The 18,372-nt window shown below is 38.5% G+C and overlaps 1 protein-coding gene across 2 annotated transcripts in view; it reads left to right on the top strand.

Moving 5' to 3' along the window:
- The window catches only part of ADAMTS14 (ADAM metallopeptidase with thrombospondin type 1 motif 14), a 74,650-nt gene that overhangs the window by 17,967 nt on the left and 38,311 nt on the right, over nucleotides 1-18,372 (top strand). Inside the window, exons 5-7 of one of the 2 annotated variants that reach the window (XM_087932329.1) lie at nucleotides 12,926-13,009; nucleotides 14,062-14,209; nucleotides 16,784-16,889. In XM_087932329.1, coding sequence (XP_087788455.1) covers nucleotides 12,926-13,009; nucleotides 14,062-14,209; nucleotides 16,784-16,889 — 338 coding nt within the window. Of the gene's footprint in view, nucleotides 1-12,925; nucleotides 13,010-14,061; nucleotides 14,219-16,783; nucleotides 16,890-18,372 lie in introns of both variants that reach the window. The other variant, XM_026713493.2, reaches the window with a different exon arrangement.

Here is an 18,372-nt window from a genome sequence, read left to right as displayed (position 1 = left end):
GGCAGACTTGGTGAGGAACACCCACAGCTCCGGGCCCTCCTTAGTTAGTTATCCATCAAGGCTGGTGATATTTTCAGAAGTCTGTCTTTAGGCTGGATTCCCATTAAGTGGTTATGTCACACAAAGGGCAGCAGTGTTTCAAAAGGCGTTTGTTCGAGGCTTGGCAGCTTCCGAAGAAGCTTTTTCCCAGAATTTGACAAGGCCTGACAAGGCCGCCTTCACTTTTTCCTGCTGCTAAAATAACTGCAGCATAATAACTTATTAGATTTCTTTTAAAGAAAAACGTTCAGAAGACCAAGTAAATAATGGGGGCCAACTCAGAATGCAATAGGAGCTGGTTATATAGCCCCAATTAAAAATTATGGTTTTGCTTTGCTTAGTTCAAGTACAGGTAGACCTCGACTTACAACAGTTCATTTAGTGACCATTCAAAATTACAACGCCACTGAAAAAAGTGGCTTATGACCATTTTTCACAGTTTTGCATTTTGCAGCATCCCCCATGGTCATGTGGTCAAAATGCAGATGCTTGGCAACTGGTTCATATTTATGTCCGTTGCTGTGTCCTAGGGTCAAGTGATCCCATTTTGTGACCTTCTGACAAGCAAAGTCAACGGGGAAGCCAGATTCACTTAACAACGGCAGTTATTCACTTAACAACTGTGGCAAGAAAGTATGTAAAATGGAGTAAAACTCACTTAACAAATGTCTCACTTAGCAACAAAATTTTGGGGCTCAATTGTGGTCACAAATCAAGTACTACCTGTAAAGGTGAGCAATGGTGCCTCCTCCTCCTCCTCCTCCTCCTTCTTCTTCTTCTTCCTCCTCCTCCTCGTCTTCCTCCTCCTCCTCCTTCCCCCCCATCCGTCATTGGACGTTAACGATCATATTGGAGATCCTATTTTTATCAACAGCCACACGAAAAAGTGCTGTTGAGTTTTGCCCAAACCTGTCCCTTAGATTTTGAAGCCATCTCTCTAAGTATTTGTTTTTGTTGATGCACAATTTTAAATATATTATCCCAAATCACCATTCAGTATTTGGGTCCTATACTTGAAAGACTATTCACGTATTTCAATTTAATATCTCACTCCACAGTCTTTTCCCCTATATCATAAATAGATATCTGCAACAATATTCTAGTCTATGTAATAAGAAAATTGGTCAGCAATAGTACATCAATTAACACTTTAAGGGATTAATCTTAAATGTCATAAGTAGTCTAAATAATTTATAAATAAATTATATCAACAAAGTTTATCCCTTTTTGCTATTAATACTTACAACAGTAAACTCTTAACTCTTTGATAATAGTGTATCCTCCTCTTTCCCCCCCCCCAAGTAAGTAGAATTATGTAAAGTATTTAGGAGATACAATAGGGAGGCAGGGGGCAAGATAATAAGAGAAGAGGTAGAAGAGAGATTACCACAGCTTCAGAAAATCAACAAACAAACAGCAAGGAAATCATCTTAAAGAGAAAATAGTGCCAACTTAGTAAACTTAAGTAGTACCACGTAATAAAGAAAGCAAATTGAGTGAGCTAAAGGTCCATCTTCCAGCTAGAGGTTTCTTTTCAGCCTTCCAATCAGCAAATGGTGAAATGTGCTGACTAATCTGCAGTCCCAAAACCATCTTTCCCAGCCTTCTGTTTGCCTCTGCCTTCTTCCTCTTGCTGCTTCTTCTTTCTTTGCTTTCCAACTTTTAAATCCACATACAAATCTTCCAAAGTCCAATATAATGCTCAATTTGTCTTCTCCCCAATATTAAGTAGATGTAATAGTCATGTTGTGCTCAAATCTGAGGATTCATAAGACTCAATCAATGTCAATATTCTTTCACCTCCATCGCCTCCCTCTTCTCAAATAGAGTCAAAAAGAAAGGTCCAAGAGTCAAATAAAGCCCCTCACCAGTTCCGGACCTCCGATCTCCAGGTTTTAGCAATCTCCCTCTTTCCCCAGAGCTTCCCCTTCACAGCCTATAATTAAACCATGTTTAGCCATCATGCCCTTCCCTCCCTCCATCTGTGCTACAGAGGGAGATGGTAAAGTCATTTTGAGGGTTTCCATGATAATGTGAAACTGCTTTTTAAAAGCATACAGAAGATGTATCAAGGCTTATGGAAACCTATCATTCTTAATGTTGAGAGCAATGGGTTGACAACCAGTTTTTTTGAGTCTATTTCAGAATATTTAAATCCTTGAATGGTCTGCATTTTGGTTTTTCTGGCGAATTCTCATTCACTTCTCATTGCTCTGCTTCTCACTGAGTTACAAGGCTTTTTTTTTGGTTCTTATCAGACTTGTTTATTAGAAAATTTATTTTGGGAAAATAGTGCAACAAAAACCCAGAGCCTTATCACATTAAACGTGATACAGTAGAACCTCTGGTCATGACCATAATTCATTCCATAACTTTGGTCGCAACCTGAACCTAATTTTGGAAATGTGGTGCTTACAAGGGGAAATCGGCCACGAAAAAATAATTGTGATTTGTTTAGTTGAAAGCCTATTTGATCATGGTCAGAAGCATTCATGACCAAAGGTTCTCCTGCACCCTTCTCAATAACTGAGCCAGACAGCTTCTTTAGAAGATGCTGCCTCTCCCATGTTATTAGTCTTCTATTCACTAATAATAAAAGAATCTCAATTTACTAATGACCAAAGGGAGCAATTAAGTCAGAAGATCCTTCTAGTTTAATGTTGTGCAGTGTTTTGGATGCTTTGGATTTGAAAGCAAAGTGGTGATTCAGAACAAGTGGGACATAAATGCAGCTTCTGTATATACAATGATTTGCAGTAGTTTTGCAAGAATTTAATCTTGCCTATAACCCTGACTCTTTATATGTAAAATTTTATAAAAAAAATTTTTTTGTAAAAAAAAAAGTACAGTTAAAGATTTCTAAAAGCATTTGTGGGACATCTCAATACTTATTTTAAAAATAATATAGAAGAAATTGTTTAGAAATCTACTCTAAACACATAAGGCTTTTAGCCTCTTCCAACTGTTACAAATTGGTTTCTGCTGTATTTTTATTTTGCTTGTGATCATTTGTGTTTTTATTGTACATAACATATTCTAAGGTTTGATTCATTAAAAATCTTGTTCAATCAAAATGGAAAAATAAAATAGTTCTTGGAAATCTTAACTTCAGTAATGGGAGTAAGCCCTGCTTCAATATTTATTTTGAAAATAATATTACAAGTCTATTTGTTGATTGCTTAGGATTCTAGCCTAAATTTATGAGGCATTTAGCCCCTTGCAACTGTTGAAATTTGATTTGTCATATTTTACATATTTTGCTTGGATTATTTGTTATTATTATTATTATTATTATTATTATTATTATTATTATTATTAGTAGTAGTAGTAGTAGTAGTAGTAGTAGTAGTAGTAGTAGTAGTATACAAGGCAGTGCAGCTGTTCTGGTGTTACAGTTGTTATATATATACATTTTACTTCATCATTTTACTATCCTCTTGTTTGATACATTGTTTACTAATTATTCTAATCATCCTAGCTACTTACCTTCCGACCTTGCCTTCTTCTATGCAACCACTGATAGAATTTATTCCACATTTCATAGTACTCAGATTCCCCCTTGTTTTTTAATTCTAGGGTCAACCTATCCAATTCTTCTTCATTTGTGTTTTTAATTGTACATAACAATACATTCTAAGCTTTGGGGCATTAAAAAAACTTGTCAGATAGAAATGGAAAAATAAAAGAGTTCTTGAAAATCTTAACATTAGTACAGGGAATAAGCAATGCTGGATGTTAACTTTACTCAAAAACAACGTACATTTTTTGGTTTATTTAAGTTTTGTTTTGCTTTTGCATGGCATTTCTTCCTCAATTAGGAAATAATTTAGTGGAATGTATACTTAAACCAAGTGACCTGCATTTTTGCAGAGGGAGGAGAGAAACTATGTTCAGAATTTATTAGAAACTTGCCCACAAATACAAACTGCAACGGGACCGAGGGCCAGCAAATGAATATTAATCCTGTTGGTTCACGCCAAGAGTATTTCCTGCCAAATTGTAAGAAGAAAGGAACTGATGAACTTAGCAGCCTGGCTGAGGAGAAATTATAGCACTGATAGCAAGGAGGCTTAAAAGTCGTTTAGAGATTTCTAGGTGTTTGTGATGTGTGACCGAAGGAATCATGTGAGACTTTCACTGAAAACCCATCAATGAATACAGAATATATTTTGTTTTTCACATTCCCTCAAGGGTTCCCATGGCAATTAGTTGCCTTTGAGGTGTGGTTTATTTGGAGAATAATAGTGTAGTATGGATTTAAGCAAGGGTTGTTTTTTTTAAATAGTCACATTGACAAAGTTTTAACTGAAGCACTCATATCACATCATTGTGGTGCTTTATTTAAGGAGTGTTTGTACTGCTTTGAAACAAAAGTTTTAATCGTGACATGTGTGCATATCAATAACTGCAGAGTAAGCAACATTTCTCTCTTCAGCTGAATTGGGTGTCTCCCTACTTGGCATTCAAAGAATATTTACAGATTATCTTTGCGAAGAGATAGGCTATTTCAGGAGCAGGTCTTGTTTCTGAGAACCAACATCTACAATCTTTCCAAAGGAATACCAAACCCTATTCCGAAATGGACCAATTGCAGTTTTTCCAAGACCAGCCAACTTCAGATACAATTTTTGGATCATCAAGTTCTCTGGTTTTGCTCAAGAGCAGCTATGAATGAGAACATTGGGTAGTATTCTCCTTCCTTACCCAAGATATAATGTAGTAAGCACACAGTCCCATATAAAGGACTCACAAAACTATTGTACTCACAAAATTTATCCAACTTAAATTTAAGTTTGTTGTCTATAGTTGCAAGTTACACATATACATGGACTGAGCTTGTTATATTTTCTTATGTAGACATGCTAATAAATTTATGGTTCCAAATCATGGATGTGCTCATATGTACAGGTTCTGTATACCATTTCAGTCAAAGCTTGTTTTTGACTATCACAACCTTTCCCTGTATGGAAATTGTCTAGAAAGTCTTGACTTTGGCTATCCAAGATAAAGACAAGACCTCTAGGGAAAGGAACCTCCAGAACAAATTGTTTCACTGGATGATCTTTGTGTAGTTCTGAGGCAGCAATTCCGTAGTTTCTCCTCAAAAGATATAAATACTGTGAGAACTCTGAAAAAAATCATGGTAGCTCTGCTTTGTGTGAAGATGAAGGTTGTTCTCTTCATCAGAGTACATAGAAGAAAAATTATATAATGAATTTGATATTTGCTATGGTTGGGGAAAACAAAGAGACAATTGTTTTGCATCCAGGACTCTCACAATATATTCTGTTCTTAAACACAACAACATCTGGGATGAAAGAGGAAAAATCTTAGCCTTAGAACTTACGGTATATTTCAGAAATTTGTTGGTCTTTCAAACAATTCATCAAAAATGTTTATAAACACTTGTCTGGACTGTTTGAAGTGGTGCTGTAGACATTGGTCTTTGCTTTGAAAAAAGCAGATAGGATACCTATTGTGACAGTTAAAGTACAGGATTTAAGGGTATAATTATTTGCCTACTATCTCAAAAGTGAAAGTCTTGAGTGGTATTTTGAACAAGCAAGTTCAAATGTTGCAGGACTATCCACATGGCATTTTGCATGAGAAGGGAAGGAAGGGATCAGTTGTTTAGCTGAAAAGCTTCCAGGAGTGTAAATCCATCTACTGTTGCAATAGAAGTAAAAGCTAGTGATCCAATATGGCTTTTATCATTTATACTCCATTTTCTTCTGTATTGGGCAAAGCCTCAGAAGTATTTAAAATTATCTGCTATTGCACTTGCTGGACTAATAAAAGGCAGGCCAAACAGCACCACATGTTTATTTATTTATTTATTCATTCATTTATTCACAACTTAATCCCGTTTTCTTTAAAAAAAAAAAATCTGCTATGAGAATTAGTTTTTCCTTACTTGCTTACCTGGATTTTATAGCCAGAGATTTTCAGTCTCTAACACCCCTGCCCTATACCATTTCAGATAAGTGGCTGTCCAGTTTTTTTTTTTTTTGTTAAAAATCTGCAGTGATGAAGCCCCCTATAACTTCCGAAGGCAAGTTGTTCCACTGGTTAATTGCCCTCACTGTTTGGAAGTTTCTCCTTCTATCTAGGTTGGTTCTCTCCTTGCTTAGTTTCCATCCATTGTTTCTTGTCCTGCCTTCTGGTGCTTTGGAAAATAAGTTGCCCCCCTCTTCTTCGTGCCATCCAAGACTGGAATGCTGCTATCACATCACCCCTTGTCCTTCTTTTCTCTAGTCCGACCATAGATTGCAACCGTTCTTGATATGTTATTGTCTCCAGGCCCTCAAACATCTATTTATTTATATTTATTCAATGTATATGATTGCCCATCTCACCTAAATGGCTCTGGGCAGCTCACAACGGATAAAAAAAGCGATCAATAATAAAGCCAATGTAGAACCCTATAAAATATCCACTATTAATTTAGAAAACACAAAATTTGATCAGCAGCAAAATTCATCCTAGTCAGCTGTAAGAATTCCCCACCATTGTCAGAATTCCAGGTACAGTGGCACAGCCCTGTGCTAGTATTGCTTACGTATTACATTCCTAACAGTTGTGTTTACAAATGAAAGGGTAAAGCTCTTTACACATCGTTTGCCTACACGAAGCTGAGAGATGGGAACTAGCTCCAACAGCTACGAGCGGTTCCTGCCACCTTAATCTGATTAGAGGGGAGAGGGGAAAAAACATTCTTGTGATAATCTTGAAGATAAAATTGTAACTGGTACAATTTAGTACTAATTAAGTTGCCTGATTACTTACTGTACAGTGGTTGAGACATTCATGCTAGGCTATCTGGAGTCCCATTAGAACCTGGGGAAATATCCAAGTAGCTAGATTTTTTTCAAATTAGTGCCTTGACATTTATTGCACCTAGAATACCTTTCTGGAGATCAGTTTCTCTCAACTTTGGCAACTTAAAAATGGATGGACCATCTCCCAGAATTCCCCTGTTCAGCCTTGCTGGTTCGAGAATTGTGGGAGTTAAAGAACTCCCATCTTAAAGCTGCCAAGGTTGAGAAACATTGTGTACACACACATACATATATTTACACAATGTTTCGCTATAAGATAGATAGATAGATAGATAGATAGATAGATAGATAGATAGATAGATAGATAGATAGATAGAGATATATAGATATGTAGAGAGTGTTTTTGGAACAAAAGATCAGCTTTATTACTAAGTTGCAACATTGATTCTATAGGGCAGGGGTCCCCAACCCCTGGGCCCCGGACCGGTACCGGTCCGTGGATCATTTTGTACCGGGCTGCCTACTTTGCTTGGGTGCCAGCATCTTGTTTCAACGGCGCTGGAAAAAGTGCTTCCGGGTGAGCTTGTCACCCAGTTGGAAAGTGGCGTTTGAGTGCTGAAGGAATCCTCGCGCCTTAGTTTCGTTGAAGGGGGGGGCGGCTTCGAACAAAGAGCCATCCTGATGGCGGTGGAGTCTCGCATTACTCTGGAGGAGATTAAGAAAGAGCCCGAAAAGCCCTTCGACCACGAGAAGGTACAAAGGAGGAGTTGAAGGTGGCGGGGAGAAGCGGGGGATGGCTGGCTGGCCGGTCGCTCGGCTCACCTTGCCTTGGTCGTGCGTGCTGGATCATTTTGTACCGGGCCGCAAAGAATGAATAATCGTGAAACTGGTCCCTGGTACAAAAAGGGTTGGGGACCACTGCTATAGGGCATTACATTGTGTCTCTAAAATGTTTAGATTAGTTTCTCTCTGGAGGACTTCTTGATTTTTCATGGTGTTTGCTAGCGTCAGGTATACCTCCCTTCTCTTTTGTTTTAATGGAGACATGCCATGATATTCCACATTTACTAAGCATGGTTTTTGTGGTTTCAGTTTGTCATGTACAGCTAAAGGATCCAGTTATTGAGAATGGAAACAAACAAAACGCATTTAAGGAATATGTTCTGTTGTCTTGCAAATGAAATGTTAGTTTCCGAATGAGTGCTGAGTGGAACACCTTTTTTTTTTTTTTTTGCCAGAAATTGCAAATTGTGTGTGTGTGGGGGGGGAGTTTTCTTTTCTTGGTTTAACTGTATAGATGACAAAACTTTCCACTGTATTCCTTATGGCAGCGGCCGCCAAACTTTGGGCCCCTGGGACCGGTTCCATGGAGAAAGTTTTGCATGTTGCCTGCATCCCCACGGATGGACCTTCACTTGTTTGCGTGAGCCGGTCGCTGGCATGCTGCCGACTAGTGCCAGTCCATGGACGAGGGATTGGAGACCCCTGCTGCCTTCTGGTTCTTGCACATCCAATTATAGCGTCAGGCTTTAGTTGACAATACATAGTCTCTTCAGTTTCTTCCTATTTGGGTTGTCAAATGGGGTAATTGTGGGCTAAATTCCCTTAGGGAAAAATTTAATCTGGGGGTATTCATCAATCAAGCTTTTGGCAAAGTTGAATCTTCCTCTGGCCTAGTGAAAAGCTGGACTAAAGGTAACATCCTCTCATTATTAAGAACAACTGTGGGGGGGTGGGAGTTCAATAAACACTGCTCCAGGACAAACAGTTACTCTTCCTTCTACGGTGTTCTTTCAGTCCCAGTCACTCTCCTTTTGTGCCAGATATTTATTTAAACAGCTTGAGGCACAAAAAGACCTTGGAAACGAGGAGAGTAGGAAACAAGGAAGCCTTTAATTGTCCGGTAATGATAGAATCTGGGAATGTCAAAAAAGCATTTATGGGAGAAGTAGATTCTGAAAGTTTTTTCCCATGTTCTCATTCTCTCGTACTAAATATTGTAGCATTTGCATTTTTACATCAGTATGATGTAAAGGTTGGGAAATGTAGTTTATTAAATGTAGCTTTGGAAAGTACCTTGGAGTTGTGAGGGGAAACCATCTGGAGATATTTTCATACTGAAAATGCGGTTTAATGCACTTTTAATACAGTTGCACTTCTTATCTATATTCTTTTTTTAAAAAAACCCTGAAACTCTTTGATTTAACCTTTCAAATATTTGTCCGTACTTGCTGCCTGAAACTTACTTATAATTACATGTTTTAGCTTGCCCTCATCTAGGGTGAATAAGTGAGATTGATGCAGCAATAAAATCTGTTCACTGTTATCTGAGTAGTGAAAATCTTGTGCATGCCTCGATGTGCAGGAAATGCAACGTATTATTGCAACATTAAACTTTGTATCTAAATTGGCTCTGATTAGAGCTAATGAATGATGGATAATGGATTTTCAGAGCAGGTAATGCTATTTGTGTGAAGAATTTTCTATTCCAATATTTGAAGATTCTTCATGTATCGATTTTACTAACTTCATGTCTGCTAGTCAGATGAAGATTTTTGACTAAGGAATCACAAATAGGACAACTTTTCTTATTATCTTAGTTCTTGATTAAGTTATTATGCTTTTCATCCTAACAGCATACTCATGAGATTTTTAGAAGAATGAATGGATGTCAATAACTTAAATTTTACATCCATTCATTTTTCATAGTATTCCAATGTGCAATTACGATTGAAAGAGATTTCTATTTTTTTAAAATAAATCCCACTTAAGAAGTTTAAAAGTGTGGAATGCACAACATAGCATAAAGCAATGTTTTCTGAACTTTAAGATGTGTGGGCTCCAATTCCCAGAAGTCATCATTCTGGGAGTTGAAGTCCACAGAACTTAAAGTTGCCAAGCTACCTTAAAAGATAATGATGCTTTTATTTTACAAAATCTTTTCCTATGAAATATTGGCCTTTTAAGAAGTCAAAGAGCATTTCCTTGTTACCTGCAGTTCCTCACTTGTTTCTGGGGCTTTGCTAAGCATTTAAAATGTTTTGATAAGGAAATGTAAAAGATGTCTTGACACTGATATAATGATGTATAAAGTTTTATTTTATGTTTTTAAAATTTGAAAACTAAATAAAATTTACTAAATTAAAAAAAATTAAAATGAAATGTTTTGATTAAAATTGGGTACTTCTTAAAGCACTGGGACTGTTGCATCTTCCAGAAAGCTCAGCAGAATTGGTCTAAATTGCTTCTCCAGATTGTTCTTCTCTGGATCTCTGGGAGTTCTCCCTAAGTGTACAGACAAAACTACCTCTGGGGCTGAGGGTGAAGTCAAGCAGCCGGGCAGTTAATGTGAAGATCAACTGATGAAGTTTGTGAGGTTGTATGCCAGAAAAGCGTGCTGGAAAATCCATCTCCCTCAGTGCTTCTAGGAAGTCAATTTGATTTGTGTCAGTGCACTTTGAATGCTGATAACTTTCAACTTTCAACAGTGAGATTACTTTTCCCTTCCCACAGTAAACTTCTAATGATTCTCAGAGGAGGATATATAATGCTCGTCTCTTTCAGTTCTAACTCAGCTTTTCCTTTCAGCACAAACTTGACTTTGTGACATGTGTATCTCTGCCTTTCTAGTTATCTGCAGGAAGAAGGGCATAAGTATTTCCTGCAGAGGGCTAATAGCCAAATATGTTTTTTCTACTCTCTCTTTACCTCCAGCTGAATTCAAAGCAGATGCATCCACAAGCAACCAGTTAATCTGCTTCGAAGTATGGAAAGAGGGTGAAAGGGGTTCATTTAGCAATGCTGCTACTGCTCAGCAGCTGGTCTTTGTTTGCTTAGTTTAGGATGTGGAATAACAACAGAGTTGGAAGGAATCTTGGAGATCTTCTAGTCCAGTGGGGGCGAACCTATGGCATGCGTGCCAGAAGTAGCATGCAGAACCCTCTCTATGAGCAGGTGCGCTGTCACCCCAGCTCAGCTCCTCCATGTTTCTCCGTGGCATTTTCCTGCAAATGACGAAACAGAAGCTCGCGAAAGAAAAAGATCTCACCTCGTGCAGAGCTGCCAGTGTTGGGATGCCCCGCCTCCCACTGGCCAGCTGGTCTTTGGGTCTCCGTCATGCCTGCGCAGGGGCGCGCCGTGCGCCTTGCAGTTTGGGCATGCACATGTGCGCTTTGGGCACTCAGTGCCTAAAAGGTTCGCCATCACTTTCCTAGTCCCTATCCCTATCCCAGTGATGGTGAACCTTTTTGTTGTGGCGTGCATGCTGACACCCACAGTGCAATGTGCCCCGCCCCTCCGAGTGTGCACGCACAACACCCCCCACCCCTTACCTGCAATTTGCATGCATGCGCCTTCCAGCTGATTTTCGGCCTGTTTGAGGCTGTTTTCACCCTTCCAGGGGCTTGAGAGAAGCCTCTGCAGCCTCGGGAGGCCGAAAAATGGGCCTTCCGGAAATGCCGAAACAGGCCTGCTTTTCAGCCTCCCAAGGCTGCAGAGGCTTCTCTCAAGCCCCTGGGAGGGCGAAAAGACCTCAAATGGGCTGAAAATCAACTGGAAGGCGCGCGCATGTGCAGTGCAGGAAAGTTGGGCTGGGGCTCGCCTGCCCACACAAATGGCTCCGAATGCTACCTGTGGCACGTGTGCCAATAATGTGACTAAGAAACCTCCTTTTTGTTAGTCATGGTCTAACAAGAGTTCTCACAGAAAAATCCAAGATGAATTCTTTCCCTTTAGCTGGCTAAGTTCCATTCACATTTTGACCATTTTATTTGCAAAATTCTCGCAGGAAATTCATGGCTAATGAACTCCCCATAGGGAATCCGCAAGTACTACGTTCGTTTTGTTGATATGTCACCTGTTTTTTCTCTCTTCTGATTTGTACATTTTATTTCTCGAAGGCCGATTGTTTATTGTAAAGAAAAAAAGGTTTCCTTAGCACCTGACAAAATAGGAGAGAAGAAATGTTAGTAATCTGCAATAACATTTTGAAAAACAAACATATTTATACATGTGATGTTGTGCTTTGAATGTTTTGTGTAAATTGTTGCTATGTCATTAGATGTTTCAATAGAGGAAAGAAGAAGAAAAATGCTGTTTGTTCAGTCAATGACCTGCCAAATTAAAAAAAAAATCAGAAATAAAAGAATAATAAAGGAAGCAGTTCTGGAGTGAGAGAGATCACTACTCATAGTTGAGAATTCAGCTGCTGATCTAAATGGATGGTTGTGTGTGATTTAGTTGTATGTGAAAGATTAACATTGTTCCGACACTTTCTTTTGCAAGATTGTACATAGAAATGCTTATTTAATTAATTAAGATAGAGGGGGTTGTGACAGTATTTCAGAGTTAAATGTCTATGGAAATGCTCAGCCATCCAGGTCACAGTTGTCTCAAAGGTGTTTTTTCAAAAAGCAACTGGACTCTTTTTTTTTCCCTTGAGGAAGAAGATTTTCACTTCTCATCCAAGAAGCTTCATTAGTTGTGCCTGGATGGTGTGGGGGAGATGATGACTAGAAGGCTTTATATTCCTTGCAGTCATCTGGTTATTAGGTCTCTCTCTGAGAGTCATTGAGGCCACTTGGAGGTTTATCTGTGCCCTCAGGGTCTCCTGAATCAGAGTGCAAAAGACTGAAACTGTTGAAAGAATTGTGTTGTAGAAAGGAGATAAGTGGCGTTGTATTCTCCATTGAGGGAGAGCAGTTCTAATACAGATTGACTCTTTTACCCCTCTTTCAAACCAATGGTCTTCTCTATCCAAAATGTGGACAAGAAAGGTTACTCTTTTAAAGACAGCAAAGTTCACATTTTGGATAGAGAGGATCAAGTCTTTGCAGTTTTCTTGGCAATGTTTTTGGGTTTGCCATTGCCTCTTTCCTAGGGCTGAGAGAGAGTGACTGGCCCAAGGTCACCCAATTGGCTTCGTGCTTAAGGCAGGACTAGAGCTCCCAGTCTCCCAGTTTTTAAACTGGTGCTGGAACTGATATTGAGAGCAATAATCACAGGGTTAATGTGTGGTCAAATGAGGTGAGGGGAATCTTTCACGTCCAAAAGATTTTGCATAAATAATTGTAATTTGTGGGTTTCTTACATGTTTTCTTTTGCTTTAGGTCAATGAAATTTACCATGATGAATCCCTGGGAGTTCACATAAATATTGTCCTTGTCAGAATGATCATGGTGGGATACAGACAGGTAAAATACACACAGTGTCACTCTTGCCCACATATTTAATTTAAATGTTTGCTTATGCTTTAGAGAGAAGTAAAGATTTTTTAAAAGAAGTTTATAGTGGTGAAAGAATTCTCCCTGTTCTTCCTCTTGTAACAGCTGCTTTTTAAAGTGATGTAACTCAAACATTTCCGCTGCCATAAATAAATGGTACTTGTCCATCATCCTCTTAGTGAAAGGATGTCCAAAAATAAGAAAAAATGGGAGCGTCGAAGAACTCTTCCAGAGAACACAGCCTTAGTGGGTATGTGTAATCACAGGATACTAAAGATGGAATTAGTCTTCCACTTGCTGAGTTTTGTTTTGTTTTGTTTTAAAAGGATATTCTTGCTTGAATGTAGAATTTATATTGGGAAAAGACGGACAAACCAAAGACTCTTAATGAAGATGAAAGATCAAACACCTGTTCTTGGCCCCTAAAGAACTTGATGGTGGCCAAAAGCTTTTGTCTCATTTGACATATAGACTAGCTATAGTGTTTATTTTATTTATTTATCAGACTTATTACCATCTTCAATCCCCAAGGTTCTTGATGGTTATAAAACACAGGAACTACCTATGACATAAAATGAAAACGGCATATTTCCAGAAACAATTTTTTTTTTAATTCATCCCTTCTAGATGGAATGTCTGCAGGGATGTTGTTAAATAAATCAAGTTGGGCCACACCAATGCAATCCTTCATTTGACTACCTGGTTGTGGCTGCCATTTTGATTTTTGTTGACCCTCCCCTGTGGATATTCCTGCTTCTAGCGTTGTGCATTACCGTAAGCCTTCTGGTACAGCTCTGCTTTCAAATGTTTCCAAAAAGGCAAAAGCTGGAATGGCTTCATTTTAAGTTGGAAGCTATTCTTCAACGTAGGTGATGTGACAGAGAAGTGGAAATGGGGGGACTTCGCGGCGGTCTTTTCTTGGACAAATTAGGTAGGTTGACTTTTGGTTGGAGAAGACAGCCCTGAAGTTGCTTCGGGGTTAGAGATGCTAACTTAATCTTGTCTTTTCTTACTCCCTTCAGTCCATCACTTTAATAGAGCGAGGGAACCCCTCTCGAAGCCTGGAGCAGGTGTGTCGCTGGGCTCATTCTCAACAGCGATCGGATCCTGCACATACTGAATATCACGATCACGCTATATTCCTCACCAGGCAAGATTTTGGTCCTGCAGGTATGCAAGGTACTGTATTTACCTCAATCAGATATGTGCAGTTTGGTGGATACCACTGGAAAGGCCCTTTTATTTGACCCAAGCCTTTGTAGAAGTGAGTAAGTTTGAAACTTTAAAAGTTTTAAACTTTAAAACTTTTAAAACTTTAAAAGTTTTAAAGCCAAAGTGGTGACTAGATGCATTCATTCATATTGCTTTCTGAATAACGATCTGGAATTGGCTCACTATTGCCTTCTTCAAGGACTTTTCAAAATTTTATTTTCCAATCTGATCCATAGCTCTGTTGTTTCCTGGTGGTTTTCCATCAGGATTCTAAAAGTTTTGCAAAAGACAATTACATTTGGGTTTCAAGAACACTGCAGGCATCAGTATATTATTTTGCCTTCTTGTGTTGTTTATAAAATTGTGGTTTCTGAAGCAAAAAAGGGGGAAATTGCCTGTTTATACTTGCAACAGTTTTAACCCAAAAGACAGTCCTGTGCTTCTGTATGCTTAATAATTCCTCCTAATTCCTTTAGAACTACTCTTTGATTTTTCAGACAGGTGATAAAAATCAAGTTTTATAGAATCATAGAATTACAGAGTTTGAAGGGACTGCAAGAAACATCTAGCCAAGACATTTGCAATGTGCAAAAAAATTATAGAATTTTTATTGACAATGCTATCTGACTTTCCAACTCTGTTTACAAAAAGATGGAGACCTCTGTTATGTGGAATGTAGTGCTTGGGAATGGTATATGATACAGTCATTTATTATACGGAGGGGAAAATATATATTTCTTTACCATCTCCTTTCAATTTTTTTTTTTAAACTCCAGCCAGCCTTCCACTGCTTGTTATCGCTTAGTGCAGGAGTCTTCAAACTTGACAGCTTTAAGACTTGTGGACTTCAACTCCTAGAATTCCTCCTCCAGTCATGTTAGCTCAGGAATTCTCGGAGTTGAAGTCTACAAGTCTTAAACTTGCCAAATTTGAAGACTCCTGGCTTAGTGTATTGGTCTGTTGGTTGAGAATTCTGGAAATGCAGACTTTTCAGAGTACAGATTGTTCATGTACATTGACTTTGTAGAGACTCTCTTAATTGCCTTGAGGGAGGAACAGAACAGAGAATAAATGGCAGTCATATTTTAAAATATTGCCTGAATGGTGAAGGCTATTAACATTACATCATGGAAAAAATGAGGAGTGTAACATTAACACATTTGCCATTTTGTTCTTGGAAATGAAAAGCAGGGTGACTTAATAGCAAACTCAGTCTTCTCTACCCTCTCGACAATTCACCAAAATCCTTCACCAAAGGAGATATTTGGCAAAGTCCTTTGGCATATGCCTCTTCCTTAATGGCATTTGTTGTACCGCCTACCAATAGTTTTGCCAGCATTTTCCACATATGCTGTTTTCTAGATTTTTCTGCCTTTACAAACAGTTTCAAGATTCAAATTAAAATAACGGAGTATCTAAAATCACAATAAAGGGAATAACCAAAACCATAGGTTATGTCTAATTTTCTGAATTATAGATATTGTTTTTAATATTGATATGTTACAGAACAGGGATTCCTAAGTTTTGCTTTAGATTGATGGGACCTAGGTTTTTTTTAAAAAAAAACAGAGCTCTGAGATCTACTTCCTAGTTCCAATCATAAGTAGTAGATTGACCAATTGCAGATAAGATTTGGAAAAAAGTCATATGTCATTACAGTTGTTTGATTCTTTTAAAAAAGAGACCATTCGCAATTGCAATACAATACTACCTGTTGTATATATTTGAATTTAATGCAATATGTACTATAATGACTCTGTTAGAGTTCAACATTGCATATGAAGATTTCATGCATATTTAATAGAACAGATTCAAATCAAGTCTTACATCGTAATGCTACAAATTCTCCTGGCCTCTTAAGTCCAAATCTCATACTAAATATACTGCAACCTCTATTCTAACAGTTCTCAAGTCAACATAATCAACATATTTGGAATCACCCAACTGGGAAATGCTATTTTGCGATGTTAAACATCTCAAGAAAAAAAAAAGAAAAATCAGGCATGGAATGAGTAATATAAGAAACATTGGTGTACAATATTTATTTCTTTTTCCCTGCCTGTGTGAAAATGTGAAGGGACAGATACAAAAGTCATTTGTATGCATACTATCCTTTTTCCTTGCCAATAGGCCTAGATTTCTTTCCTATTGTAAGCTTACACAGCTTGTGACACCTCAACCTGAATGTACCTCACAGCCATACATGTTGGTCCATAAAAGAGCTAGTGAGCTTTCTGCTTTTTTGCTTCCTGCCTGGGGCTCCAGAATCCAAACTGGCGACAAGTCCTTTGAAGGTCAAACTACTTAATTGGTGCTCTATATTTAGCTAGGTATAACTTGGAGGCAAGAAGGTAGCGGTTGATATTTTTCTTGCTATTAGATTAAATTTGGGGGGAAGGGAATGATACAGTAATAAGCGTGTCCTTAGATTTAAGCCATTTATCATTTGGTTAATTCCTTTTTTCTTATATGTCCTTTTTCATTTTTCCCCCTCTCTCTTTCCCTCCCTTTTTGACTCTCTACTTATTTCAGGCTATGCTCCTGTCACTGGCATGTGCCACCCTCTGCGTAGCTGCACTCTTAACCATGAAGATGGATTTTCTTCAGCCTTTGTAGTTGCCCATGAGACAGGACATGTGTAAGTGACTGGAGAAAGTTGTTCTTTAGTTGTCCGGGGTCTTTGTTGTGGGTTGTTACTTCTTTATTATTATAGAATAGAATTCCTTATTGGCCAAGTGTGATTGGACACACAAGGAATTTGTCTTGGTGTAAATACTCTCAGTGTACATAAAAGAAAAGATACATTTGTCAAGAGTCAGGAATCATAAGGTACAACACTTAATAATAGTCATAGGGTACAGTAAGCAATCCAGTCATACTAGGAGGCAGTCAATATAAATTGTAAGGATACAAGCGACAAAGTTATAATCATACAGTCACAAGTAGGAGGGGATGGGCAATAAGGAGTGATGAGAAGATTAATAGTAATAGTAGTGCAGACTTTGTAATAGTTGGACAGTATTGAGGGAATTATTTGTTTAACAGAGTGATGGCTTTCAGGGAAAAACTGTCCTTGTGTCTAGTTGTTCTGGTGTGCAGTGCTCTATAGTCTCATTTTGAAGGTAGGAGTTATAATTATTACCTTTATTGTCAGAGTACAACATGTATACAATGAAATTGGCTGAGTCTCCCTTCGTGCACCCTCCCCCCAACACAACACACAGTGAGGACAGAAGTCCCTAACCCAATCCCAATCTTATTACACTATGTGATCTTTTTGCACAACGCACCAGCCCTGCAAGTCTATCATACTATGTTGACATGAAGTTATTTTCCATTCAGGAGTCTGACAGCCCACGGGTAGAAACCGTTCTTCAGCCTGTTGGTGCGACTGGCTATGCTTCTATATCTCCTATCCAATGGTAGGAGAGTGAAGAAGTGCTGACCGGGATGTGAGTTGTCCCTGAGGATTTTCCTCACTCTTCTAGGCAACGGGCTCTAGTGATGTCATCTAGTGGTATCAGGGAACAGCCCACAGTGTTTTGTGCTGTGCTCAGCACCTTTGTGAGGGAGCTGTAGTAGAACACAGGATGTCTCGAGTTCCAGCTGCTTTTAAAATTTTTCAGATTAATGTAACAGCAGGAAACCTTCTTCAAAAATCTGTAACCATTGAAGTCAGCTTCTGGCTGTCAAAGTCAACTTCTGGCTGCTAAAGTTTGCTTCTCATGCAAAGCTGTAGAAAAAGCTATTAAGCATTCAGTCTCAAGGGTACTTAGAAAACCTTGACTTGACCTCTCCGTAAACAATTTCTCCCAGGGCTCTGAAATCAAGTAAGGGAAATTGTACATTGCCGATTTCGTGGGACCTGCACAGCCTGTGTAATACATTGACTGTGATGGGTTGAAAACTCAGCAGTGGGACTTTGATTATGCAACTCATACCTGTGAGAACATTCTCGGAGGATGAGTGTGAGTTTTTGACTTTCGTTGGGTCAGAAATCTTTCAGTAGATGTCATCCACAGTTACAGGTAGTCCTCGTGTTATGACCACAATGAGCCCAAAATTTACATTGCTAAGTGAAACATTTGTTTGTCCCATTTTATGACTTTTTCTTGCTATAG

This window comes from Pseudonaja textilis, chromosome 4, assembly GCF_049901715.1.
Source record: "Pseudonaja textilis isolate UNSWEBS1 chromosome 4, rPseTex1.2, whole genome shotgun sequence".
Classification (NCBI taxonomy): Eukaryota; Metazoa; Chordata; class Lepidosauria; order Squamata; family Elapidae; genus Pseudonaja; species Pseudonaja textilis.
Note: the sequence above shows the minus strand (reverse complement) of the source record. Positions and strands in the feature narration are given on the sequence as shown.